The sequence below is a fragment of the Ruditapes philippinarum genome, unplaced genomic scaffold (genome assembly GCF_026571515.1).
Source record: "Ruditapes philippinarum isolate M1 unplaced genomic scaffold, ASM2657151v2 ctg1303_1_1_1_1, whole genome shotgun sequence".
In the NCBI taxonomy this organism is placed as follows: domain Eukaryota; kingdom Metazoa; phylum Mollusca; class Bivalvia; order Venerida; family Veneridae; genus Ruditapes; species Ruditapes philippinarum.
Window position 1 is genome coordinate 1 of NW_026851680.1, and position 23,385 is coordinate 23,385.

The following is a 23,385-nucleotide window of genomic DNA, read 5'->3' on the forward strand; positions in this document are numbered from 1 at the left end:
AAAAGATCTTTATAACCCCGTGCGTACACCTCCGGTCAAAATTATAGCCCTCGGCTTACACACCTGGTCACATAACCTTCGAATTATATATCCGGTCATTTAACCCTCGGATTACTGATCCGGTAATATTACCATCGGATTACGCATACAGTTAATACACCACAGGCTAATATATTCGGTCATATTTAACGCTCATCTTACATCTCCGGTCATTTACCCTTGGATTATACATCTTGATAGATATATAGATATTTATTCATGTTAAACACACACATATACTTAATACAAACACTTATAACACAATTGTAATAAAATATTTCGGAATATAACAATTGTTATAAAATATTTCGGAAGTTTGTCAAACATAAATATCACAGGAGGCTCATTTAAAAATAATAAATAATGATAACAAAGAACAAAAATCTGAAAAAAAATACAATGTAGACAATACTAAATTTATCTTTCTTTCCTATGACCAGATTTCAATTTACGAAATGATAATAATGTGACGACGTAGGTGGAAGCATGTATAAAGTAGTGTGCAATAATCTCGGGTTGCCTATGAAAGGCTTATTTCCCATGGGGTCCTTGGATATATACTGTCTAGAATATACAATACAAAAAACGAAGAAGAAAAAAACACTTGAAAACAAACTTTTGAAACTGGAAGATGTCATATAGTATTATATTAAACGTTAATATTTTCTTTTACTTTACTAACTGGAAAACAATAAAAAAGAAGATCAATATCAAGTCATTCAAGTGAATTTAATAATGAATTCCTAACTGTTCTAGTAAATGGGCCTTTACTGAGCTTTTGTAATACCCGATCTTATTATTTTTAATGCATGTAGGCAAGGAATTCCAATCATTAATTGCTTTTGAAAAAAAAAGTTACATTATATGACATCATGTCATATGACCATTGGATTACAAATCCGGAAATATATTCCTCCGCTTACACCTTAGGTTATATAACCTCAACAAAAATATACCTCCAGTCATATAACCCTCGCAGATGATTTACGCAAACCATAGGTTTACGTTCAACACAGGTTCCATTTACCGGGTTGTTGTTGTTCTGCTACTGACTGTTTATTACATTGTTACAAAAATGTGCCGGTAGTGTCGTATAACGGAGAAAGAACTCACGGATGTTACATACTTTTAATATACAAATACAAACACACAAGTGAACGAGTGGAATACCAAAGTCGAACTCGTCCACTCTGACATTTTGAGAATAGTATATATAATATCAACCTGTCCTAAGGACATTTTACAATGTATATAAACACACACGTTTTAGAGTTACATATATTAATCATTCTGACATAAGATCAGTTCGCATGTATAATGCACTACAATACTCATAAATCATGTCATGTTCCATAGTGCACATTACTAAATAAAAACCTTAATATATGTATATACATGTTGACTTGTCATTCTTTTTTAATATAGCGTGTATGACTCATTAGCCTGTGCAACCAGCTATACGACAGTAGCACGTGTTAAACATGTGTTTATTGTTCTCAATATTTGTGTTAAATAGTGATTTTTTATAACTTATTCAAACTTTAGTTTTAAGAGATTTCTAAAAAACAATACACAAAATTGGAAAACCTCAAACTCAAAATAGGGCAAGGGGGATTACTATTGTCCAGATACACCGCAAGTTATTTCCGTTAATTCAGTCCGTTGAACAACAAAAACAACAACAAGGTAAATGGAACCTGTGTTGAACGTCAACATCTGGTTTACGTGAGGAATCTGTATCACTAGGCCGAAATTGATAACGGTTAATAGTTAAATAATGTTTGCATGTTTACTTAATTTCTTTTAGCTCGGACATTTACGTGACAAATGATATTATCGGTAAATTGCTGTTGTCTAAAGTGGTTGGGGTAAAACTGTTGTTTTCTTACTTGTGTTTGTTTATATATAGGTATGGATTTTTTTTTAATCGGACTTAAGAACGAGTATTCATCGAATTTCAAGCTCCTGTGGTTTGTTCCTGGGAATTTTGTTGGAAAAACCAACATTTGCCGAGTTCCAGATTACATTTGAGCCGCGTCACGACAAAACCAACATAATGGGTTTGCGACCAGCATTGATCCAGACCAGCCTGCGCATCCGCGCAGTCTGATCAGGATCCATGCTGTTTGCTTACAAACTCTATAACAAGTAGAGAAACTGATAGCGAACAGCAAGGATCCTAATCAGACTGCACAGAAACGCAGGCTGGTCTGGATTCATGCAGGTCGCAAACCCATTATGTTGGTTTTGTCATGACACGGCTCATTTATCCTGGAGATGTTAATACACCAATAATTGCAAAGGTAAATACGTATAAAAGAAAAATCGAAAATATTACCGCCACGCTGTATCTCTTTTTGTATTGTCGCTGAAACTCGTCTCCGGCTGTGCAGATACCGTACGGCTGACCAAGTCTCGATATACGTACCTACAAAACAAAGATATTTATGTGGGGTGTCTGCATCTTCTACGGCTGATAAACAGACATTTTCTACTCAGTCTCCCTTTCAAAGTATATATATTACGACCATAGATTTGAAAGTAAAATTCATCCAAATTTAATGGACAAACAACAAGCAAAATGAGGAAGAAATATATTTCTTTTGTAATTCTGTTGCATATTTTCATGCAAAATGTCTTCTTTTGTTTATAAATACCATTTTCAGTCCAAGGTTTGTCTCAGTTCCTGGACTTAAAGTTATGCCTTCGTCATATGGTAAGGGGTATGTTCCGGGTTCATGCAATACTAAACGTGCACCATACCCTGTTGAAAGTTGTTCTACATATTCATCCGTCTCCAAGTTTAAAGTAATTGTGATCCCTGTAAAACAATATTACACAGTTTTATATATAACAATATCACACAGCTTTATATTTAACAATATAACACAGTTTTATATATAACAATATAACACAGTTTTATAATTGTATAACAATATGACACAGTTTTGATATTTAAGAATATAAAACAGTTTTATATATAACAATATAACACAGTTCAAAAATTAACAATATAGCATAACTTTATAATTTTATAACAATATAACACAGCTTTTTATATTTAACAATATAAAACAGGTTTATTTGTAACGTGAATACACTTGTTACTATATATAGTAACAAAATCGCCTATGATTTCAACTGATTATGAGTGTCACGTGACCTATTATGAGTTTGTGGCCCGGGGCCGAGAACTAGTTATCAGCCCGCCGAACATGTACACGTGCACAAACTGAAACAATGACGTCATAATACGTCATCAAACAGTTAACTGTAAAAGTGAAAGTAGGTTTTAGGCACGAATCGCTTGATTTTATTATGAGAGCTTAAGCGTATTTCGAGTTTTATTACTATTGAAATTAAAAGAAACAAGAGCCGGTTGAACCGGGTGATGCTCCCCGAATAGGTTTTGGACACAGGAAGGTATACCTCTTGTAGTGTCAGAGTTATGTCACAGACAAAGTTCAAAGTGTAAAAACAACCCAAATGTTGTGCACGACAGTTTGTCTCAATATGGTGATCATTTCTGTGAAATAGTTGTAAAATCCGACTTCAAATAACGAAGTTATGGGCCGGACACGATTTTGCTGCAAGGTCATGCTTTGACCTTGACTTTCAACGTAGCGACCCAAATGTTGCTCGCGACACGTCGTCTTAATATGGTGATCATTTCTGTGAAAAAGTTTTAGAATCGACTTCAAATAACGAAGTTATGGGCCAGACAAGCTTTTGCTGCAAGGTCATGCTGTGACCTTGACCTTCAAGGTAGCGACCAAAATGTTACGCGCGACACGTCGTCTTAATATGGTGATCATTTCTGTGAAATAGTTTTAAAATCCGACTTCAAATAATGAAGTTATGGACCGGACACGATTTTGTTGCAAGGTCATGCTGTGACCTTGACCTTCAAGGTAGCGACCCAAATAATGCGCGCGACACGTCGTCTCAATATGGTGATCATTTCAGTGAAATAGTTTTTAAATCCGACTTCAAATAACAAAGTTATGGGCCGGACACGAATTCGGGACGTACGTACGTACGTACGGACGGACTGACAGACGGACGGACAACCCGAAAGTTTTCGGGGAGCATAATAATACGACAAATTCTTTCCGAAAAAAATGAAAATAGAACTTGCTTCTAGATCCTACAGTAGTGTACTTTTAACACACTTTGTAGAAGTTATTGAACTGTAGAGTTAAGTCTACAGTAGAATTGTAGACAGGAATTTGAACGAAAGAAATTTCAAAGTATTTTTTAATAGAAAAATGCTACAATTAAATCTACCAAGTGTATTAAAGACATTAATTTGCCAGAAGGTGATAATCGACCCTGAAATGAATAATGCCCTCGGGCTGAAGCCCTCGGGGGCTATTGTTCATTTTGCGGGCCGATTATCACCTTCCAGCCCAACTCTGCCGTGTATTAATCTCTTAATATAACACAGTTTTAAAAATAGCAATATAAAAAAACTTTATATATAACAATATAACACAGCTTTTTATATATAACAATATTAAACAGATTTACATATAACAATATAATACAGCTTTACAATAACAATATGACTCACCTTTACATATAACACACCTTTACATATTACAATATAACACACCTTTACATATAACAATATAACAAATCTTTACATATAACAATATAACACATCTTTACATATAACAATATAACACATCTTTACATATAGCAATATGACACATCAATATATATTACAATATTACATAGCTTTATAAATAACAATATTACACAGCTTTATATATAACAATATAATACAACTTTATATCTAATAATACAAACAGCTTTTATATATAACAATAAAACACGCCTTCATATATAACAATATAACACTGTTTTTAAAAATAACAATATGACACAGCATTATATATAACAATATAACACAGCGTTATATATAACATTCTAACACGACCCGTATTTTTCCCTATTAAACATAGAAGAACAGAAAGTGTGTGTTATTATGCAACAGATGCACAGTTTGACGTTCTATATTTAGACATGTGACGTAATCATTATTCACGTGACGTAACCACTAAAAATCCGACGCGCTGAAAATAAGTTCGGACTCAAATTAGGCGCAATTTTGCTTAACTATCAAGTACAGCAACATTTATTTGTTATTGTCATGTTAGAATCGAAATAATATATCCAAATCAGTGATTTTATCGCTTGATAACATCACTGTTTGTCGTTTGGATGCGCATCATTATATCACTCGGGCTACGCCCTCGTGATATAATTCCTCGCATCCGAACTCCAAACAGTGATGTTATTGAGCGATAAAATCACTGTTTGGGATATATTATTTCTTAAATATAACACAGCTGTATATATATATATATATAACAATATAACACCACTTTATATGCAAAATTGTAATCTTTAAACATAAAATACGTTATTTTATATTTCAACACGACCCGGATTTTTCCCTATTGAACATAGAAGAACCGAAAGTGTGTGTTATTTAAGAAACAATATATCCCAAACAGTGATTAAATCGCTCAATAACATCACTGTTTGGATTTCGGATGCGAGGAATTATATCAGGAGGGCATAGCCCGAGTGATAATAATGATTCGCATCCGAACGACAAACAGTGATGTTATCAAGCGATCAAATGACCGACTTGTAAATATCATTTCGATTCTAACATGACATCAACAAATAAATGTTGCCGTACCTGATATTAAGCTAAATTGCGCCTGATTTGTTTCCATACTTATTTTCAAGCGCCTCATTTTAGTGGTTATGTCAGATCTATAATGATAATGCCACAAGTCTAAATATAGAACGTCAACAGCGATTTTGTTGCATAATAACACATACTTTCGGTTCTTCTACATGTTTGAAAATGTGGGTCGTGTTAAAATATGCAATAAAATCACGGTTGACGTTCTATATTTAGTCATGGACGTAATGATTATACATGTGACATAACCAACGCGCGCAATTCAGCACGGCAGCCTTCGTTGTTGATGTCGTGTTAGAATCGAAAAAATATATCCAAATCGGTGACTTTATCGCTTGTTTAAATCAATGTTTGTCGTTTGGATGCGCATCATTATGTCACTCAGGCTAGCGAGATATAATATCATTAAATTTTTGATTACCTACCGGCTCTTTTATAAGTAGCGGTCTAGTAAATAACCTACCATTGGCTGGGCCACTTTTCAAGGATATAAATTGTCTAGAGGACAAAGTGAAGCAGTTTCCATATATCGGGGATGTGAAGTGCTGTAGTCTCCTTAAAAAGATGATGAATTATAATTGTGAAAAAAGGCAGTTTGTTTTTGTATTTTCTTAATTATTTATCAATAATGTTGACTCTAGGACAGGGACGAATTTAGGGCAGTCGACGATCGATAATCAATTTCTACCATAAGAAACGGTCACGCATACATAGAGGATATTTGTTTGTTTGTGTGTAAGATGAAATTTTATTTCATCGAGTGAGCTTTAAAAACAGTATTATTATAATATTATTATACAAAACAGTTCTTTAAAGTTCATGAGATGAAATAAAATTACATCTTACACAACAAATAAACAAATTCTCTTTTTATTTTATGCTTAAAAACAAGTTTAAATGAAATTTCCTTAAAATTAACTTTAATATTAAAATCTGTTTTCCCCATCGGTAGCCTCATTTAGTCGAATTTAATATAAAATACAAGAAGTATTGGACTGAAAAATAAGTTCGACAATCACGTTAAATGGCGATGATATTATTCATTTTATTCAACAATATGAATGATCGCTTGTTTTAATAATAAAAATAAACAATTCTAGTTGGAGAAAAAGTCAAACCATCTATCCTTATTTCTGTTATTGACGGCGAATTAGACCTTGCTCTGTGAAATGTAAGCGGCCGCAAGTTTTAAAAGTTGTGTATTTCACGGGAGGAAAATAATTGTGTTTAATTCAGAGGGATATCATTTGGATTTGTTAGTCATACATCTTTTTAGAAGAAATAAACTTATTTGAGGATTGTTACAGACAATAAATAAGTGTTGAAAGATGTATAAACATTCAAAATAAAACGGCTAGGAAATGGAATTTTTGAAATGCTGCCCTACGAACGCTTGGTGGTTTACTTATTCCTCGGGCTGATGCCTGTCATTGCTTTTAAAGTTATTAGGCAGTTATTGCTCGTAGGATACTGAAATATGCCCAAATGTCATCAAGAGCAGTTTTGCATGTGGAAGGAATTGTATTTTTTCTAACTGTTAAAATGAAACAAAAACTTAGAGACGATATTTGGTGATTGGAAATTTGAATGAATTGAAGTAAGTTTTTTTTCTTCTTTTGATTATCTTTGAAATTTCAGTTATTAATCAACTTCAGGTTTTCTTTTGTCTAAACAGACCTAACAATGTCAGAATTGTCAACAATAATAAAATTGAGGTACGACGTGGGGAAAACCTTTAAATTATATTTTGATAGCTTTCACTGTGAAATTATAAAATATAATTTTCACAGATAAATCAGTAATCCATTGAAAAGCATAAAATAAAAAGCGCTAGTTTTAGCGATGTCGATGATATGGCAACACTTCAAATAAATCTGACAGCGACTATACCTGGGACTGTTTGGGCGAGAAGATGTTTGCTAAATGATTTACATAAGTATTAAACAACAGGTAATATTTCGAAATTAATAAGGATTACAAATCCTAATGGAAATTCTAAATTAAGAATCATTTGGTTTGCTTCAGATGGTTTTTGTTATAACGTCATCGTTGTCCACGGGTAATATGCTCGTTAAGTGAGAGGTCTACCCAGTCAAGGCAACTACTAAGAAACTCTGGTCATGTTAAATTCCGTATGTATCAAACATAAACTGTTATAGAAAAAAGTCTAAACGCAGTCGCTGCAACTCGGTGCCCTGCAAGATGATTTATAGTAAAACTTAATAAACTTGTACAGGAAAGTACATACAGAAATACAGTACGGTTTAGATTGCAAAGATCAGAAAAAAACAGAGCTTGCAGCCCTTTGATTGTTTTTGTAGTTGTTGTTAACTTAAACCACCAAGAAGGTTTCTTTTTCAAATACAAAGTTTAACTATCTAGAGGGTCCCTTAAAAATGCATAACATTAACCCACTAGAGGGTTTCACTATTAATTTTTGAACAATAACCACCTCGAGGGTTTCACAATCAAATACAAAACGTTAACCACATAAAAGGTTTCACTATCAAATACAATACGTATACCAACTAGAGGGTTTATCTATCAAATACAAAACGTTAACCACCCAAAAGTTTTCACTATAAAAAACAATAAGTATACCAAGTAGAGGACCTCACTTTCGAATACAAATTGTTAACCACCTACAGAGTTTAACTATCAAAAAAAAAAAAACGTTAACCACTTAGAGGGTTTAACTATCAAAATCAAAACGTTAACGACCTAGAGGCTTTAACTATCAAAAACAAAACGTTAACCACCTGGATGGTTTCACTATCAAAATCAAAACGTTAACCACAAACAGGGTTTTACTATCAAAAGCAAAACGTTAACCACCTACAGAGTAAATTATCAGAAACAAAACGTTAACCACCTAGACGGTTTTACTTTCAAATACAGAACGTAACCACCTAGAGAGTCAAATTATCAAAATCAAAAAGTTACCATCTAAAGTTCACTTTCAAATACAAAACGTTAAACAGCTAGAGGGTTGTACCATCAAATACAAAACGTAAACCGTTGTTGATAATTATTATTAATTATCTTTAATAATTATAAGAAGAAGACTAATAATAATTATGATGATGCTGATAATAATGATGATGATAATGATGATGATGATGATGATCATGATGATGAATAATAATTATAATGATGATGATGATGATCATCATCATCATCATCATCATCATCATCATCATGATCATCATGATAGTAGATGTTATGATAATTTTGATAATAATATATGTAATACTAACAGTAATGATAATGATTGTTACTTTAGAAATTACTCGTCATATAATGCTATGTTTTAAGATAAAAATAATATTATTAAACTTACGATACATTCACTTCAGTCCCCGCATAATCTACCGAAAAAATGAACTCTTTTAGTTGATGACCCGCTTTTGTCCGCAATTCCCTTGAAAAATGATTCAAAACGCATTTTAGAAGCAAATATTTTTTGCACATTACTGTTGTAAATGAAAAGATGTAGCGATAATTTCAACACACTTTGAGTTGCTTGAGATTTTGTCTTTAACAAAGGCCAAATGTATCTGGCAAGTCCCGCAAGTTCCTTATAATACATGTATTTTTGAATATTTTACGACCTTTCGGACACAAACATATTCTCATTTATGATAGTGTTTAAAAATAATTCCCTTGTAAAATCTTATTGCACAAACCAATTTATGAAACCTTTTTGAAACGCGTATAGTGTTATGACGAAATGTTTCTCGTCCCAACATCACTATAGTATTAAACTGCGAGTAAGAATTCAAATGCCAATAAAAATTCTGAAAAAAAAAATAAATGTATAGTACATTTCTGCGATAGGAAATTACAATATGCTTATATAAACAACTTGTTCCGACCGTTACAAGTTCACCGTTATAATTATAGATATATATTAAATACATGGAATAAATGAAGATCAGATTTGTTTACATTTCTGAATGTTTCTTTGAATAAAGAAAATATTGTTTTGTGAAATAAAATGGAATTGTGTCAATAAAACCATACAATACGAAATTTATTTATCTAAGTCGGTAAGGAAGAAATAATAACAAACATAAGATATGTGTAACCCTTGACTAATATCATACCGACAAAGACAAATTAAAATAAATGATAATTCTTGCAAACAAAGAATCATTCGAACAAATAGTATTCTTGCTGACAAAAAAAATAAAAGATATTTTTTGCCGACAAAGACAAATGAGAATTAGTAATTATTCTTGCTGACATAAACAAATCAATTTAGTACAAATGAAAAGCCTTAGAATAGACAATGATCGTAGCTGACAAAGAAATAAACATGAAAAAAAGAGGAAAAAATCGTAACAAATAGAATATGCACTTTGAACACTCACAAATCTAAACCCCTATGGATAACTTTGAACTTATTGACCCTCTTTGTCCATTCACCAACGTTACCACTGAGCTGTTGATCTAAATACCTGTCAGTATTGACGGAGCTGTCCCAGTCATTCTGGTCATCAAAATAATCATAATTATAATCACCATCCGGCAATGAAGTGGTAGGTTCCGTCGAATTTGCTTGATGCTGTTTTTGAAAAAATGGCAATGAATTAAGCTCTTTGCTTGCTAAGAATGTTCACAATGTGTCAAGTACAAAGATCCTCTACAGTCACTATTATTTTAAAGGTTTCGTAAAATTTGGAAAAAAACAATAAGCAGACGACATTTTACAAGACAACGGTTTCCAAACATGAAAAGCGTACTTTGTTTTCATTGAACCTTAGTCTTGTTTACAGTCTGTAAAAAGTAGACATTATTGTTTTTAAAAGCTATGCTTATTAAAAAAAGAAATAACCACGAAGGCTCTTCGCTAATAGGGAATTGTTGGTCTTTGATCACAGTCAAACCTGTAAACGATGGCCACATAAAGGAGAGACAAAACATGGCCTTAACCGACAAGTGGTCTCTATTTGGTGGTTACACAATAAACGGTTGTTGAAAAATGGTCTTAATTCACAGGGTGATCTTTATTCAGAAGTGGTCTGTAACATAGGGTTTGATTGTACATGTACTTGTATTATTAAGCTATTGTCCGAAAAGGATATATCTGCACAACACTTGAATTATAATATTGCTAAATTAAAGTAAGGTTGTGTGAATTTTACAACAAAAACACGAAACGACTGAAACAATAACAACCACAAAGAAAAGAGGGAAGAAAAAAGAAACAATATATTTTATGACAATTAAACGAGTATTGTATATATATTTTTATTTCAACAATATAAGATCCCATTTCATGATGTTGTTTATTTATAAATAATGATATATATTACCGTGTTTTCATTCAGTATGAAGTTCAAACTATCTATTTGAATCAGTTCAGAGTATTTCACTGGGTTCATGTTACACAAAGAAATGGCGGGAAATTTTATGGCACTTGAATCCAATTTTACAACAGTTTGTATCGGATAGGAGTAATAATTGCTGAAAAAGAGCATCAAAAATTACAACATGTATTAATGGAAATTAATTATCTTATCAGAACCTGTAACATTTTTTTTTCTATTTTGAAGTTTAAATTTATCTGTTTTTTTATAAAAGTATGTTCATTTCTCTCTCTATTTTTAAAATAAACATGTATATCTAAACTTGTAAATTGTGTAAAAAAGCAAACATATGAAATATGAATGAATAGGTAATCTGACAAACTTTTGTGTTTAACATTGTGATGCACCCTCTTACTTATACAATCCCAGCAGCTGATATCCAAGGAGCGAGCACGTGGCTATGAAAAGTAAGGACCATAACACTTTTACTGTAGTCTGCCGTGAGGCGACAATTCTCGGAATTCCGTGAAGAGAACTCGAGTCTGCTAAATCCTGGCCGAAAACAAAAAATAAAAATATAATTTAGGCATCATTATCATTTTTAAATTTGTAATTTTTAAATGGAAGGTCAGTGGTGGTAATCTCACATTGATGATGTAAAGTGATCTTGTAATGTTGCATTATTGTTATCAGTAGGGCCTAACTATCGATTATATACATACATGTGAACTTTTTTGTAATGTTCAAGAGGGAGAATCTACTTCAAAAAGAGGGAGAATTTTTATTGACAATAGACATAGTAGAAATTTTGAAATTAAAAAGAGGGAGATTTCTTTATTTTTTAAACCATCCCTTATTCTAAGAAAAATTGTTAAATTTGACAGGAGAAAGAGGGTGTCTCCCGCTCAAATTGGGAGAGTTCACATGCATGTATATACTTTTATTACATGCTTTTGGGTGGTTTATAGAAATATATATCAATGCATTATTTAGAGGATATTTGTTTAGCTGTATATTTCACAGAAATTCACTGTATTGATGTCTAAGCTCCTTATATTGTTTCAGTAAAAATACCAGCGTGCACAGTACTGGAAACCAACTTAATAACGTGACGTCCTAAATGACATCACGTTGTATTATTATTTGGTGCGCTTTTCATTAAGTATCATGTTATTAAAAATAACTACCTTTTAAACGTTTCATTGAATATAATAAAAAGACAATTTGTTTTAGTTTAGTGTAAGATAGAAATTTGTTATTTCACCTCGTGAACACCAAAAGTTCATTGTCAATCGTGGCTGCGCCACTCGTGAAATATACCTTTTTGTTATCACTCGGTGAAATATGTTCCGATTTTACACTGAACTAAACAAATATCCCCTATATAAGTATACTACTAGTATAAAGTCTCTTATAATTCTATTGTAGAATGGTCTTATGTACATTTTTATCAATATTAATATGTTGTTATGTATATATGTGTGTATATGAAAGACACTGAAATATACTTATTTGATAATGTTAAGAGATATAATTTATCATAAACTGGTAAAATATATCATTAAATTGATTTAGTGACGAATTCCAGAAAGTTTAAGTACTACAATTACCAACGTATATTAAGTACAATGTAAACGTTATTTCCAGCTTTTAACAATGGGTGTCAAGGTCTTGATGGTCCTCATGTCCCTCTACAACCATGCACTGTTCTTTAATTATTCAATATATGTACTTATAAAACTATTATAGGAAATCAGAAATTATCGATTCATGTTTTAAGGGTTTGAAATATACAAAATTAACATAATTCTACATAAGGGATTATAAATTAAAACCCAATATGGCCTCATTTTTAATGAGAGATATAACAATACTTAATAACCTTGTGGTATTGTACACACTTGTGTTTACAGGCGGATACTTCAAAGATAATAGAAATACCATTTTGAAAAATGATTAAGGTAGTTGACCTCTCCCCACTTGGGGTTTGAAACCTGCAAGGGATGTTTATATGTGAGGAAGCTATGTACAGCTACGTAACGTAGGTTGTTCTACTATGGTGCTCCTTTGTGTCTGATTTATTTACGGCAGGGCACCTGGGGTCTTCCTGGACCAATAAAACTGGAAAGTTTTCGTGTGACCTTCACAGTGTTGGTGCAACGAAAAATCCAGCGAAATTATTAGAGATCGTAAACGTTTTGAGCTCACCTGTGGACAATATCCTCAAGGTGAGCTTTTCTGATGGTCCATTGTCCGTCGTCCATCGATCGTCCGTGCGTCCGTGCGTCAACAATTTCTTTAAATATATCAGCTCCTAAATCACTTGGCCAAATTTGTTGAAACTTTGCAGGGATTTTCCTTGCATGAAGCCCTACCAAAGTTATGAAAATAAATAAATTCCTTGAAGACATCTGGTTTTCATGGCAACCAAAATATTTTATAAAAAAAAAACTTTTAAAAAGCTTCTTAATATTAAAAATCACAAAGTGTAGAGCCTTGATTTTTGGTTTGTAACATGATCTAGTGGTCCTCTATAAATATTATTTAAATTATGCCTCTAGGGTCAAAATTCAATTGATTACTCATTTAAAGTAACAAAATTAAAGACTCTTCAAAGACAATGAATGGTATCTTTCAGTCAAAGCCAAAACCTTGCAAAAACTCTGGAGACCAATAAGTTTGCTTAACGTGGATCATAAACTTGCAACAGAATAACTGGCAACACAGAGAGCTTTCTCTTATGTGATAAATCATTTACATTGACAGAAAAACATATGCCCTATTTCAGCATATGTAAACTCGGCGAATGATAAGATGAATGATATGAAGCAAAGTTTCATTTTCTATGAGAAAACAAGACAGAGAAAAAACAACATTAAACAGAATAAAAACACATTGAAAGTGATAGACATTTGTTTCTAAATGCAATAAAAGCAAATTGGGTTAAAAAGGTACATTTTACATTGCATATTTGCCATATTATATGCTTGTAAACAATTCACCTCAGTTATAAACTAAAATAAAACGCCCACAATTTATATGAAAGAACACAATACACTTCTCAAAAGACTTTTTAAGTCAAACTTTCAAAAAACAATAAATAAACTTTTATATAATATCCAACTTTAAAGTGGTGAAAATCTCAAAAACAAAATACAAATGAAGAGAAATGAGCAAAAGAACAATATACAGAATTTTTGTTCGAATAGCATATCGAGAGCTCAGCGCAAGACTATTCTAACTCAATATTTTTCAGAAAATGGTTTTTTGACATTTTCTTGTATAAATTCCTTCAATGCATGTTCTGTTAAAAAGACATAATGACTTTCCCACTTATTTTTAAGTTTTACATATTTAATATCTGGTGATATAATATATTCAGTAAAAAACTATTCTAAGTCAAGTTAAAACAGTTTGACAATCACTTTTAAGTTAAAAACTTGATATACCTTTGCGCAAGACTATGCTAACTTCAAGTTAGAATAGTCTACCGAAATAAAAGATGCTGTTAACAGGAGTTATTGCTATTTGAAATATTCTTACAGAAAATAAACAAAGTTTGATGATGTCATCACAAGTTTTCATGATGTTTTAAATTCCAAGAATATTTATTACACTTTTTCTTTAATCATATATTACAGAAATTCACAGTTTTTAAACATATTCTGATGTGTTTTTGCCTGTTGTTCGTTGTTTCCAAGATGAAGAAAATTTGATTCCTCATTTATTACATTTCAAATTCTCTGTACAAAAAATAAATTGGTAAAAAAACAGAACTCAGTATTTTACAATTTTAGAAGAAAATTCCCCTTATTAGTCTGTAAATTTACTTTGTTTATAGTATTGATGAATATTAAAGTTGCTTACATTTAAAGATTTATGGTTTATGGCCAGTCAAGTTCACTGGACGGTGAAAGTGATTAGTGCTCCAGAGTACTGGCTTTCAGTAAATTTCAATAAAACAAGAGAAGAATAAAAAAAGCTTTGTGTCAATACAATCATTCAAAAATCATCTCTGTATTAAATCCAATTCAAATGAAAAAAATATTTATTTGAATGAAGTGTAAATTAATTAAAATACCAATATCTACACCATTTATATAAATACAGGTATGTTTTAAATTACTTGAGTGTCTCAAAAATTCTGGACAATCACAAGAGATAGATGACAAGGCAAATTACCATAGTGAGGAAACACTAAGCATTTACATCCATATGGTACTGTATGCTTAAAGTCTATTTCTGTATGTGGAACATTTGAGTGTTTACAAGTTTTATCATCATTTATTTATTATACCAACTCTGCAGTGAATACTTAGTAAATATGATGTTTTTAAAATTCTATTTAGATACTCATATGGGAGAAGAAAAAAGAAAAGGCAAAAAGGCAACAATATGCCTGTAACAGTATTAAAACAGTATATAACATTAAATGTCGGGATAAAGTATACAAAATGGGTGATAATTTATATTTTCTGACAATCAGTGTTCATAAAAGGATGCATTTTTTTTAGAAAGGTCCTTTCCAGTCTGACTAAAGTTCAGATCTACTTATTTCTTACATGTAGATCTGATTTCCCCCGTATTTGTTTAACCTTCATTAAGATTTGTATTTCCCAGGAAAGCAATGAAATCAAACTGTCCTTTACAAATAGGAATAAGACGAAGTATCAAAATATTGTTTTATGTTAAAGTTAACATATTGTTGATTTTTGATAGAAAAAAAAATTGTTGAAGTAATGTGAAATATACTGGAAATTTAAGACTAAATTTTTGATGGGCATTGTTGTTTTGCCATTTTACCTGCCTGCTATATGGACAACACCATGTTTGTTCCCTAGATTGTGAAAATGACCTATTCAGTAATGGTTTTCCAGCCATTAAAATTAGAAACCATATCGCTTTCAAAAGTGTGATGATTGGCTGTTTGAATGGTTATGAGAAGGTGACAAACTATTGATGATCATCAAATCCTGATGTGTAGTGTTAACTAGGAGCTGATTTTAATCATATTGGAGCCATTCTTATATTTGCATGCAATTCATGCGCAACAGTTTTCATTTTTTACAGTGAAACTAGATTGCCTCCTATTTTTGAAAGAAATTTATAATTTGTTTTGAAGTTGGGTAAGAAAAGGGAAGAAAAATTAGAAGAAACTCTTCTAGTATCTCTTCATTTCTGTGTTTAGTACCAGTACTCCTAGAGATTCTTATTATTCCAGTTCAAATAGCATGATTTAAGTTTTCAGGCCTGTACATAATTATATTTACAAAAGTATACTTTAGAATATTAGATAATCTAGAAAAACAATTTAATCAGAGTAATGAGCTTATGAATGTTGAATTTTTGAAATTTTAATTTTGAAAACGTCCAGAACTTTCACTGAATTTATATATCTTCATCAACCTTTATTAGTTACAGTAAAAAATTATTTTGTTTTTGAGGATTTATTTCTTAAAATTAGGATTCTTTATGCCAAAGCAGCACATTCATTTACATTATGACAATTAATCAATACTATACAATATTATGACAATTGATTACTACTTAAATGTATCTTCTAAAGTTCTAAAGAGTTTTTATAAATTGTGTGTTTTGTATTTAAATTCACTTTTAAAATGTCGGTTTCTGAGAAATTGTAAATTGTGATTGGCGAACTTTTTAAAATTTAGTGTTTTTCTGGTGCATAATAGCCATTTCTATTATGTTTCAACAGTGTCTATCGTTTATTGAACATATAAGCACAAGATATCGGTACATTATGTAAAAATAATAAAATGTCTCCTTTGACAAAATATTTCATAGTTAGTCTAGTATATTGGAAGATAAGATTATAAAATGAACACCCGATGCAATATTTTGACACAGTCACAAGTGAAAATATAACACTGCTGGTGTTCACAAATGAAATATTATTTGATCTTACATACAACATAAACAAATTTTGCATTTATTTCATATGTTTTTATTGGTTTTGAGGCACTTAAATTGTTTTCTGCGTATCATCATAAACATGTATATTACTTTTAATTTATCACATTATGTTTATATTCAAAAAGTAATTCTGTAGTATTTCATTAATTCTGTTTGATTTTTAACATATAAGCAAATAATTATGTAAGTGCTAAAAAAAATCTCACATATATCACATTATACTTATGACTAAGTGTATTTCTCACAATATTGCCATTTATTGCATGCTTTTCAGTGGACAGTGAAATTATAAAATGAATTATCACAGCAGCCAGACTATATCTGAATGTGGATGAAAAGAATATAGCTTTAATACATAGAAATTCCGTCAGAATAAACACCATTATTAGTAAAATGTGCCTGAACATGAGAAACACATAAATATCTATACAGTCATATCATTTCAAAAATGTAACAGGATTATTTTACAACAAGAACAATTTGACATCATGATTTTATGACACAATTGAGTCTGTGCATGTCGTTATTTGGCAAAAGGCAGGAAAAAAACATTAAAACCCATAAGAAAGCATGAAATAAATTGAAAATTTGTTTTCTTTTTTGTATGTTTGTAAAATTATAGTCACAGCTGAACAATGTGTCTATAAATTGAATTAATGATATTATAATATATCTTTTAAATTTGCAGGATGTCTAATGTGTAAGTAAAAGATTTTCTCAATAACATCAAGTATTTTTTACCAGTACCTATTTGAATAAATAATAATAAGAGGCTTAAAGCTTCATGCCTCCAAAATATTTCAATAAAACCAAACTTGGAACAAAATATTTTACTTTATAAGACATTTTCAAATTTTATGAAAATTAGCATGAATCTAGAGGCGTGCTGCTTTAAAGAATAGTAAAATTCCTATAATAGACTGGGTTAAAGCAGTTCTTTAATCGTGCATCAACAAGGATGCATTCACAACCAGCCCAAGCATGCATGCAATGCTTTCGAGCACAAATACCATATATTCATCATTTCATTATTTGTGTCATTGCAGTCAGTTATTTTACATGATGCCCTGAGTCATGCATATAAAAAAAAAACTTGCAACAAGGGCTCTGCCTCAACATGAGGTTTAATATAAAGAATCTGTAGATTTCACTTTTAAGAATTTGCATAAACACAAAAGATAAGACTAAAATGAATATTATTACCCTATTTTTGTGTTTGTATGAGGTTGCCATGAAACTTATACCTACTATATATTTTAGTAGGGTATAAATTACCAATAATTATGCAAATATGTAACAATATCAAATAATATGGTCTTAGAACAGCCCCTAACATTAATATCCCTTCAAAACATATTATTTAAGAAAACAAATTTACTTTCAAAAAGTAAACATATATTCTAACTTGATAGATAAAAGACATTCTTAACTTTCAAGTTATTGCAAAAGTAATCTATCTTAAGATAGAATAGTGTTGCACAAGATTTAGGAAACAAACATACATATATTATAGTGTTAAAGTATTCCTACTCAAGATAAAATAGTTTTGCACAATAAATTTTCAGGAAAATGTGGCTTTTCTAGTGCAATACAAGGCTATGTTAACATGTAGGCAATAAAATGCATATTTTACACTTTTCTTGAAAAAAAGAAGCATGTACATAACTTATTTCTATTTTTTGATAAGATTGGTTGTGAATTTTTTTTTTCAAAAAAGGAAATCACAATAAAATACTTTAGTTACATATCTTTTACATTTCCTGAAAACTTATCAAATTACAAGTTAGAATAGTCTAGCACCGAGCCCTCGATATATTCTATAGCATTACAAAGTAGATATGATAGTAAGAAAGATCTCAGGTTAAGTTTCTTTCTAGACCTATATACCTACAAACAAATACTAACAAATATTATGATTTTCAAATACAATCTATTTTTAATATATTTGTGTGATTTCTGTTGTTGTAATTAAGAAACACGTCATCATCTATTTCAAAAATGTACTATTGTTCATGACTTATGGTAAACACAAAAGATCACGTCATATTATAGCTCAATTATAAATCATTTATTAAAATCTATATATTGAAGTTTTACCTTCAAAATGTCCCTGAAAGTTTTTCCGTTTTCTTTTTCACGCTCTTTCACATCTTTAAGAAGTTTTCGAAAACGATTTTGTTTCCCATTATCAACCATTTTTTCAGATAAGTATTGTTTCACTTAATTTCCTGACGAATTTCTAGATATTACACTTGAACGTGTACATCAAAAGAAAGATAGATAGATGTATCCTCAAACGTTAGAACCTTCACTGCTAATAAAGTGTCACTACAAAAATATTTCTATGAAAAAAGTCTTATTTTTAGTTTATTTATTGTTGTTTTTTTGTAAAGTGTCAAAATAAGAAAAAAATATTTTATTTATCTCCATTTGATCAACAAAGTTAAGGTTACAATAAGTTGGCGATTGGCTTTATTCTATTTTATGAAATAACACTAAGCGGGCAGTAATTACAATTTAATTTTCAACGCAAAGTTAAAAAACAAAACATCAATAGTTTCAGTAACACAGTCCTTTTTGTGACAGTCCGAATGTGAATGCATCTAAAATAGAACAGATTTTAATATTAAAACATATATATCTCCTTTCGTAATTAAGTTTCGTGTGTTTTGATATTTTAAACTACACACGCTTCATCGCTAGCTATTGTAATAGTGTACTGTGGGATAACTAGGATCAGGTGAATGCTGTAGTTATGACTGTAATAACGCACGCCCCCTAGTAACAGCTGAAATGCTTATTAATATTTATACAAGTAAAATGGTTTCCTGCGGTGAACATTTTAATGATATAAAGATATTTCATTTAACTATTTTCAACATTATTTTTTTTTGGGGGGGGGGGATAAATAAACATTTGTATCAAGAATATAGTTGACAATTGAATAAACGATCAATATAGAAGAAGCTAGGTCTTTGGAAACTGATGACCGTTGAAGACCGGAGAAAGTCGAACATAAAACAATTATTTCTTTTTAAGAAAATGATTAAATAGGCCTACCATTTTATGAATAATTCCGAGCAAAAAAAATAAATAAAGTAAACACACAAGTTTACGCAGAAAATATCTTTATTTATTATGGCAGATGCCACTACAAATATTTTAACTTTGTAGATTTTCAGTGTAAACAATTTAAATTGTAAAATTTGAGATAGATATTAAAGAAACATTGATAATTTTCAAACCCATCATTCAAGTTTTTCCACCTTAAACGGTAAAGTAATTATAGAAAATTAGAAAAATCACGAAATAGTTTTTGTTCTTAATTAGGGGTAATTTGGACTAATTCCTTACAGGTAAATCTCTCTAACGTAACGGCAAACGGTATTTAGCTAGGATTTCGAAAAGGTCAATTAACCAATCATGTACGGTTTACAGATCACATGCTCCTCCATGTACCGAAAACAGGTCACGTGCTTCTCCATGCCTCAAAAGTTAAACGCGTACCAATACCCTGCGGTCTCCAGACCGCAGGGAATGATATCGTATGGTTTGGAACCTTTACTATGTTCTTACTAACCCATTATACACTTTAGTGAGCATTTGAAAACTGTATTGATACATATATATATTTATAGCAGTGCAGTTTTTTTTTCATTGATTCATATATAGAAAAAAAACAATTGATATATAACGGTTTAGTTTAATTTGCACCTGCTATATATCGGTTGAGTTTTTTTTTAACAGAGTCTCCAATGGGGCATCGGTAACGAACATTCCGACATTCCGAAGAATAAAAACAAAGATAATAAAGGAAATAAAATTTATTCTCATATATAAAACTGCTAAAAACTGCTAAAATCCGCTAAACTTGAAAAGCCCTTAAATCTTGAATCAATATTACTTTCTCTACAAGGTATAAGTTTACAATCCGTCTCTAACATTTGGCGTCCTGAAATTTTCAAGGATTGCATATCTTGAAACTGTTTTATTCTTTTTCTTCGGTAGCGAAAACACATTCAAGAAATGTCCTATTATAAATAGCTGTAAGGTTTTTTTGATGATTTCTTTAACAAAACAAATTGATGAAATTGCGATACAACAGTTATAATTCACGAAACTCGAAAGTAACGGGGATATAACAGTGGTTGAGACGACATCTCGGGATGTTTCTGCAAAAACGACCTCGACATATTTTTTTATTTGCAGAAACATCCCTTGATGTTGCCCCAGCCAGTGTTATATCCTGGTAACTAACTGGTTTCATATACTTAACTATAACAAAATATTCCGCTTTTTGAGCTGAAATTCAGAAGAAAAAACTGAAACTGAACACAGCAAACGAGCCAACAAAAGGACGATTACAATATGAACAACATAATAAATTAAATATTAGATTTATATATTTTTAGATAACTTATTTTAAAGAATTTGAAACGTTCATTGTTGCAAAACTAAGACTAAGTTGAATTATCTTTTCTCTATAAAGAAATATTTTTAAAAAGAATAAAGACAGTGTACATGGTTTAACAATGATGCACGTGGAGTTATTATTCTGGTTACAATATTAAAACAGACAATCCCCGGATCAGTCTATGCTAAATAATAAATGTTGTTATGTAAGTGAAATTGAGAAGCCTTAACAGATGATTCAATGGAGGTAATTAACTATATAGATGAATGAATGAAATAATGTTACAGGCTTGTTGTGTAAATGATATATTTAATTTTTAAACTTTTACAAGCATTGCTGCCAGTGATTAATGTTTGAAATATGATCACCGCAATAAAAACCTTATGAAGTTAGATTTTTGTTACAATCTAATAGTGTAGATGTTTTTTTTTTAGAATTTAATAGAACATGTAATACAGTTGCATTTGGCATAATATAGATACTATGTTTCACCTGTATTTGACTGCAAACTAACACATCTTTATTTGACTAAAACTGACATAAAACGTGTACTATACCAATATCTGAATGGAAACTGATACATTATATTGCATCTGACTACAAACTGACAATATATTGTATCAGCATAGAAATGTGAAAGTTTATCTTGTTATACAGATAATTATCTGATACTTTAGGTTACAAATACAAATAAAAATATAGATAAACAGATAATTATCTACTATTTAACTGGAAAGTGTTGGCAGTTCTATACGGAATACCGATAGGGCCGTCGTGGTACTTTATAATCCTGAGGGGGACAATGCGACAGTGCGATGACGACAATACGACAGTGCGATGACGACAAAGCGATAATGCGATTGTGACAATACGATAGTTGTCAATGCACTGTAGTATTGTCGTCATCGCACTTTCGCACTGTCACCCTCTGGATTATAAAGTTAAATCACGATGGCCCTAACGGTATTCCGTAGTTCTTGGCACTTTTTTGGAATTTGATACTTATTCGTTATTTATATAGCTGACAAAAAAGATATCTAGTTATATCTAGTCTCATATATATCTGTTATTTATCGTGTTACCACGAACACTAACTAGTTAATCAGATAGTAACGGGATATTTATATGGTTAACAGTTGGCAGAAAAATGCCACCATACCGTTCAGTTTTTGATAATAAAAATAAACAACATACCATTTCTTTCTTTGGATCAGTCGCACTTCGTTGCATCTTTACGGCTATTTCCGACAAGGGTTTTAATAGATGATGGACGATGTGTTTGCAACTTGGTTAAAATGATCACTTAACCTTCTGAAACGGAGAGTGATTATTCTATGCCACCAGTATAGAGCCAGGCATGCATGTAAATCCGTGTAGACTTACTGGGTTTTTACTGTTGGAAGTAGTATTTCGATATAAAGATCACATAAACTTTGAATGGATCGTTCTCAATTCCAATGCTGGACAAACCAATTACACAAATTCAACATGGTAACGGTTATAGTCAGTTGAAAAAAGAAAATAAAGGGTCTGAACCATTATTCTCATTCAACGTACAAAGTCTAAATTAGGTTAAGAGTATGGTCAGTAGTAAAATATAAATAAAAACGCCTTTGAACTGAATATACAAGAGGGAAAACCATGTTTAAGTTAATCCTTCGATATAAAACATTCTCCTAGAAAGAAATAGAGCAAAATAAACGGTTATACATGGAACCATTTGCCATGTTAACAAATACCTCTATTTTCAATTTCCGATCTGTACAATTTATGTTAGACTTTCCAAGCAAGCGTTGATTAAGAGGTGTTTAAAATACATGTATCTACTTCTCAAACTGACATAATTGATTCGAGACCTACCGGGGGCACAGCAGTGTTTTAACGTTGTAGTAAATATTATCAGCATATATCGCGGCTAATTTATATCTCAAACTTATACAAACTATTTTTTCCTACATAAAGTC

General features: G+C 31.1%; 1 protein-coding gene across 1 annotated transcript; it reads right to left on the reverse strand.

Annotated features, from left to right (window-relative positions):
• Nucleotides 1–2,377: 2,377 nt before the first annotated feature.
• Nucleotides 2,378–19,683, reverse strand: LOC132736608 (amiloride-sensitive sodium channel subunit beta-like; the record flags this gene model as incomplete). The annotated part of the gene is made up of 8 exons (XM_060723772.1): nucleotides 19,105–19,683; nucleotides 11,489–11,625; nucleotides 11,080–11,230; nucleotides 10,135–10,328; nucleotides 9,102–9,182; nucleotides 6,225–6,316; nucleotides 2,697–2,860; nucleotides 2,378–2,467 (listed from the first exon to the last, which is right to left on the reverse strand). Coding segments are annotated over exons 1-8 (1,008 nt in total), but the record flags the coding sequence as incomplete, so codon positions are not given.
• Between the last annotated feature and the right edge of the window lie 3,702 nt (nucleotides 19,684–23,385).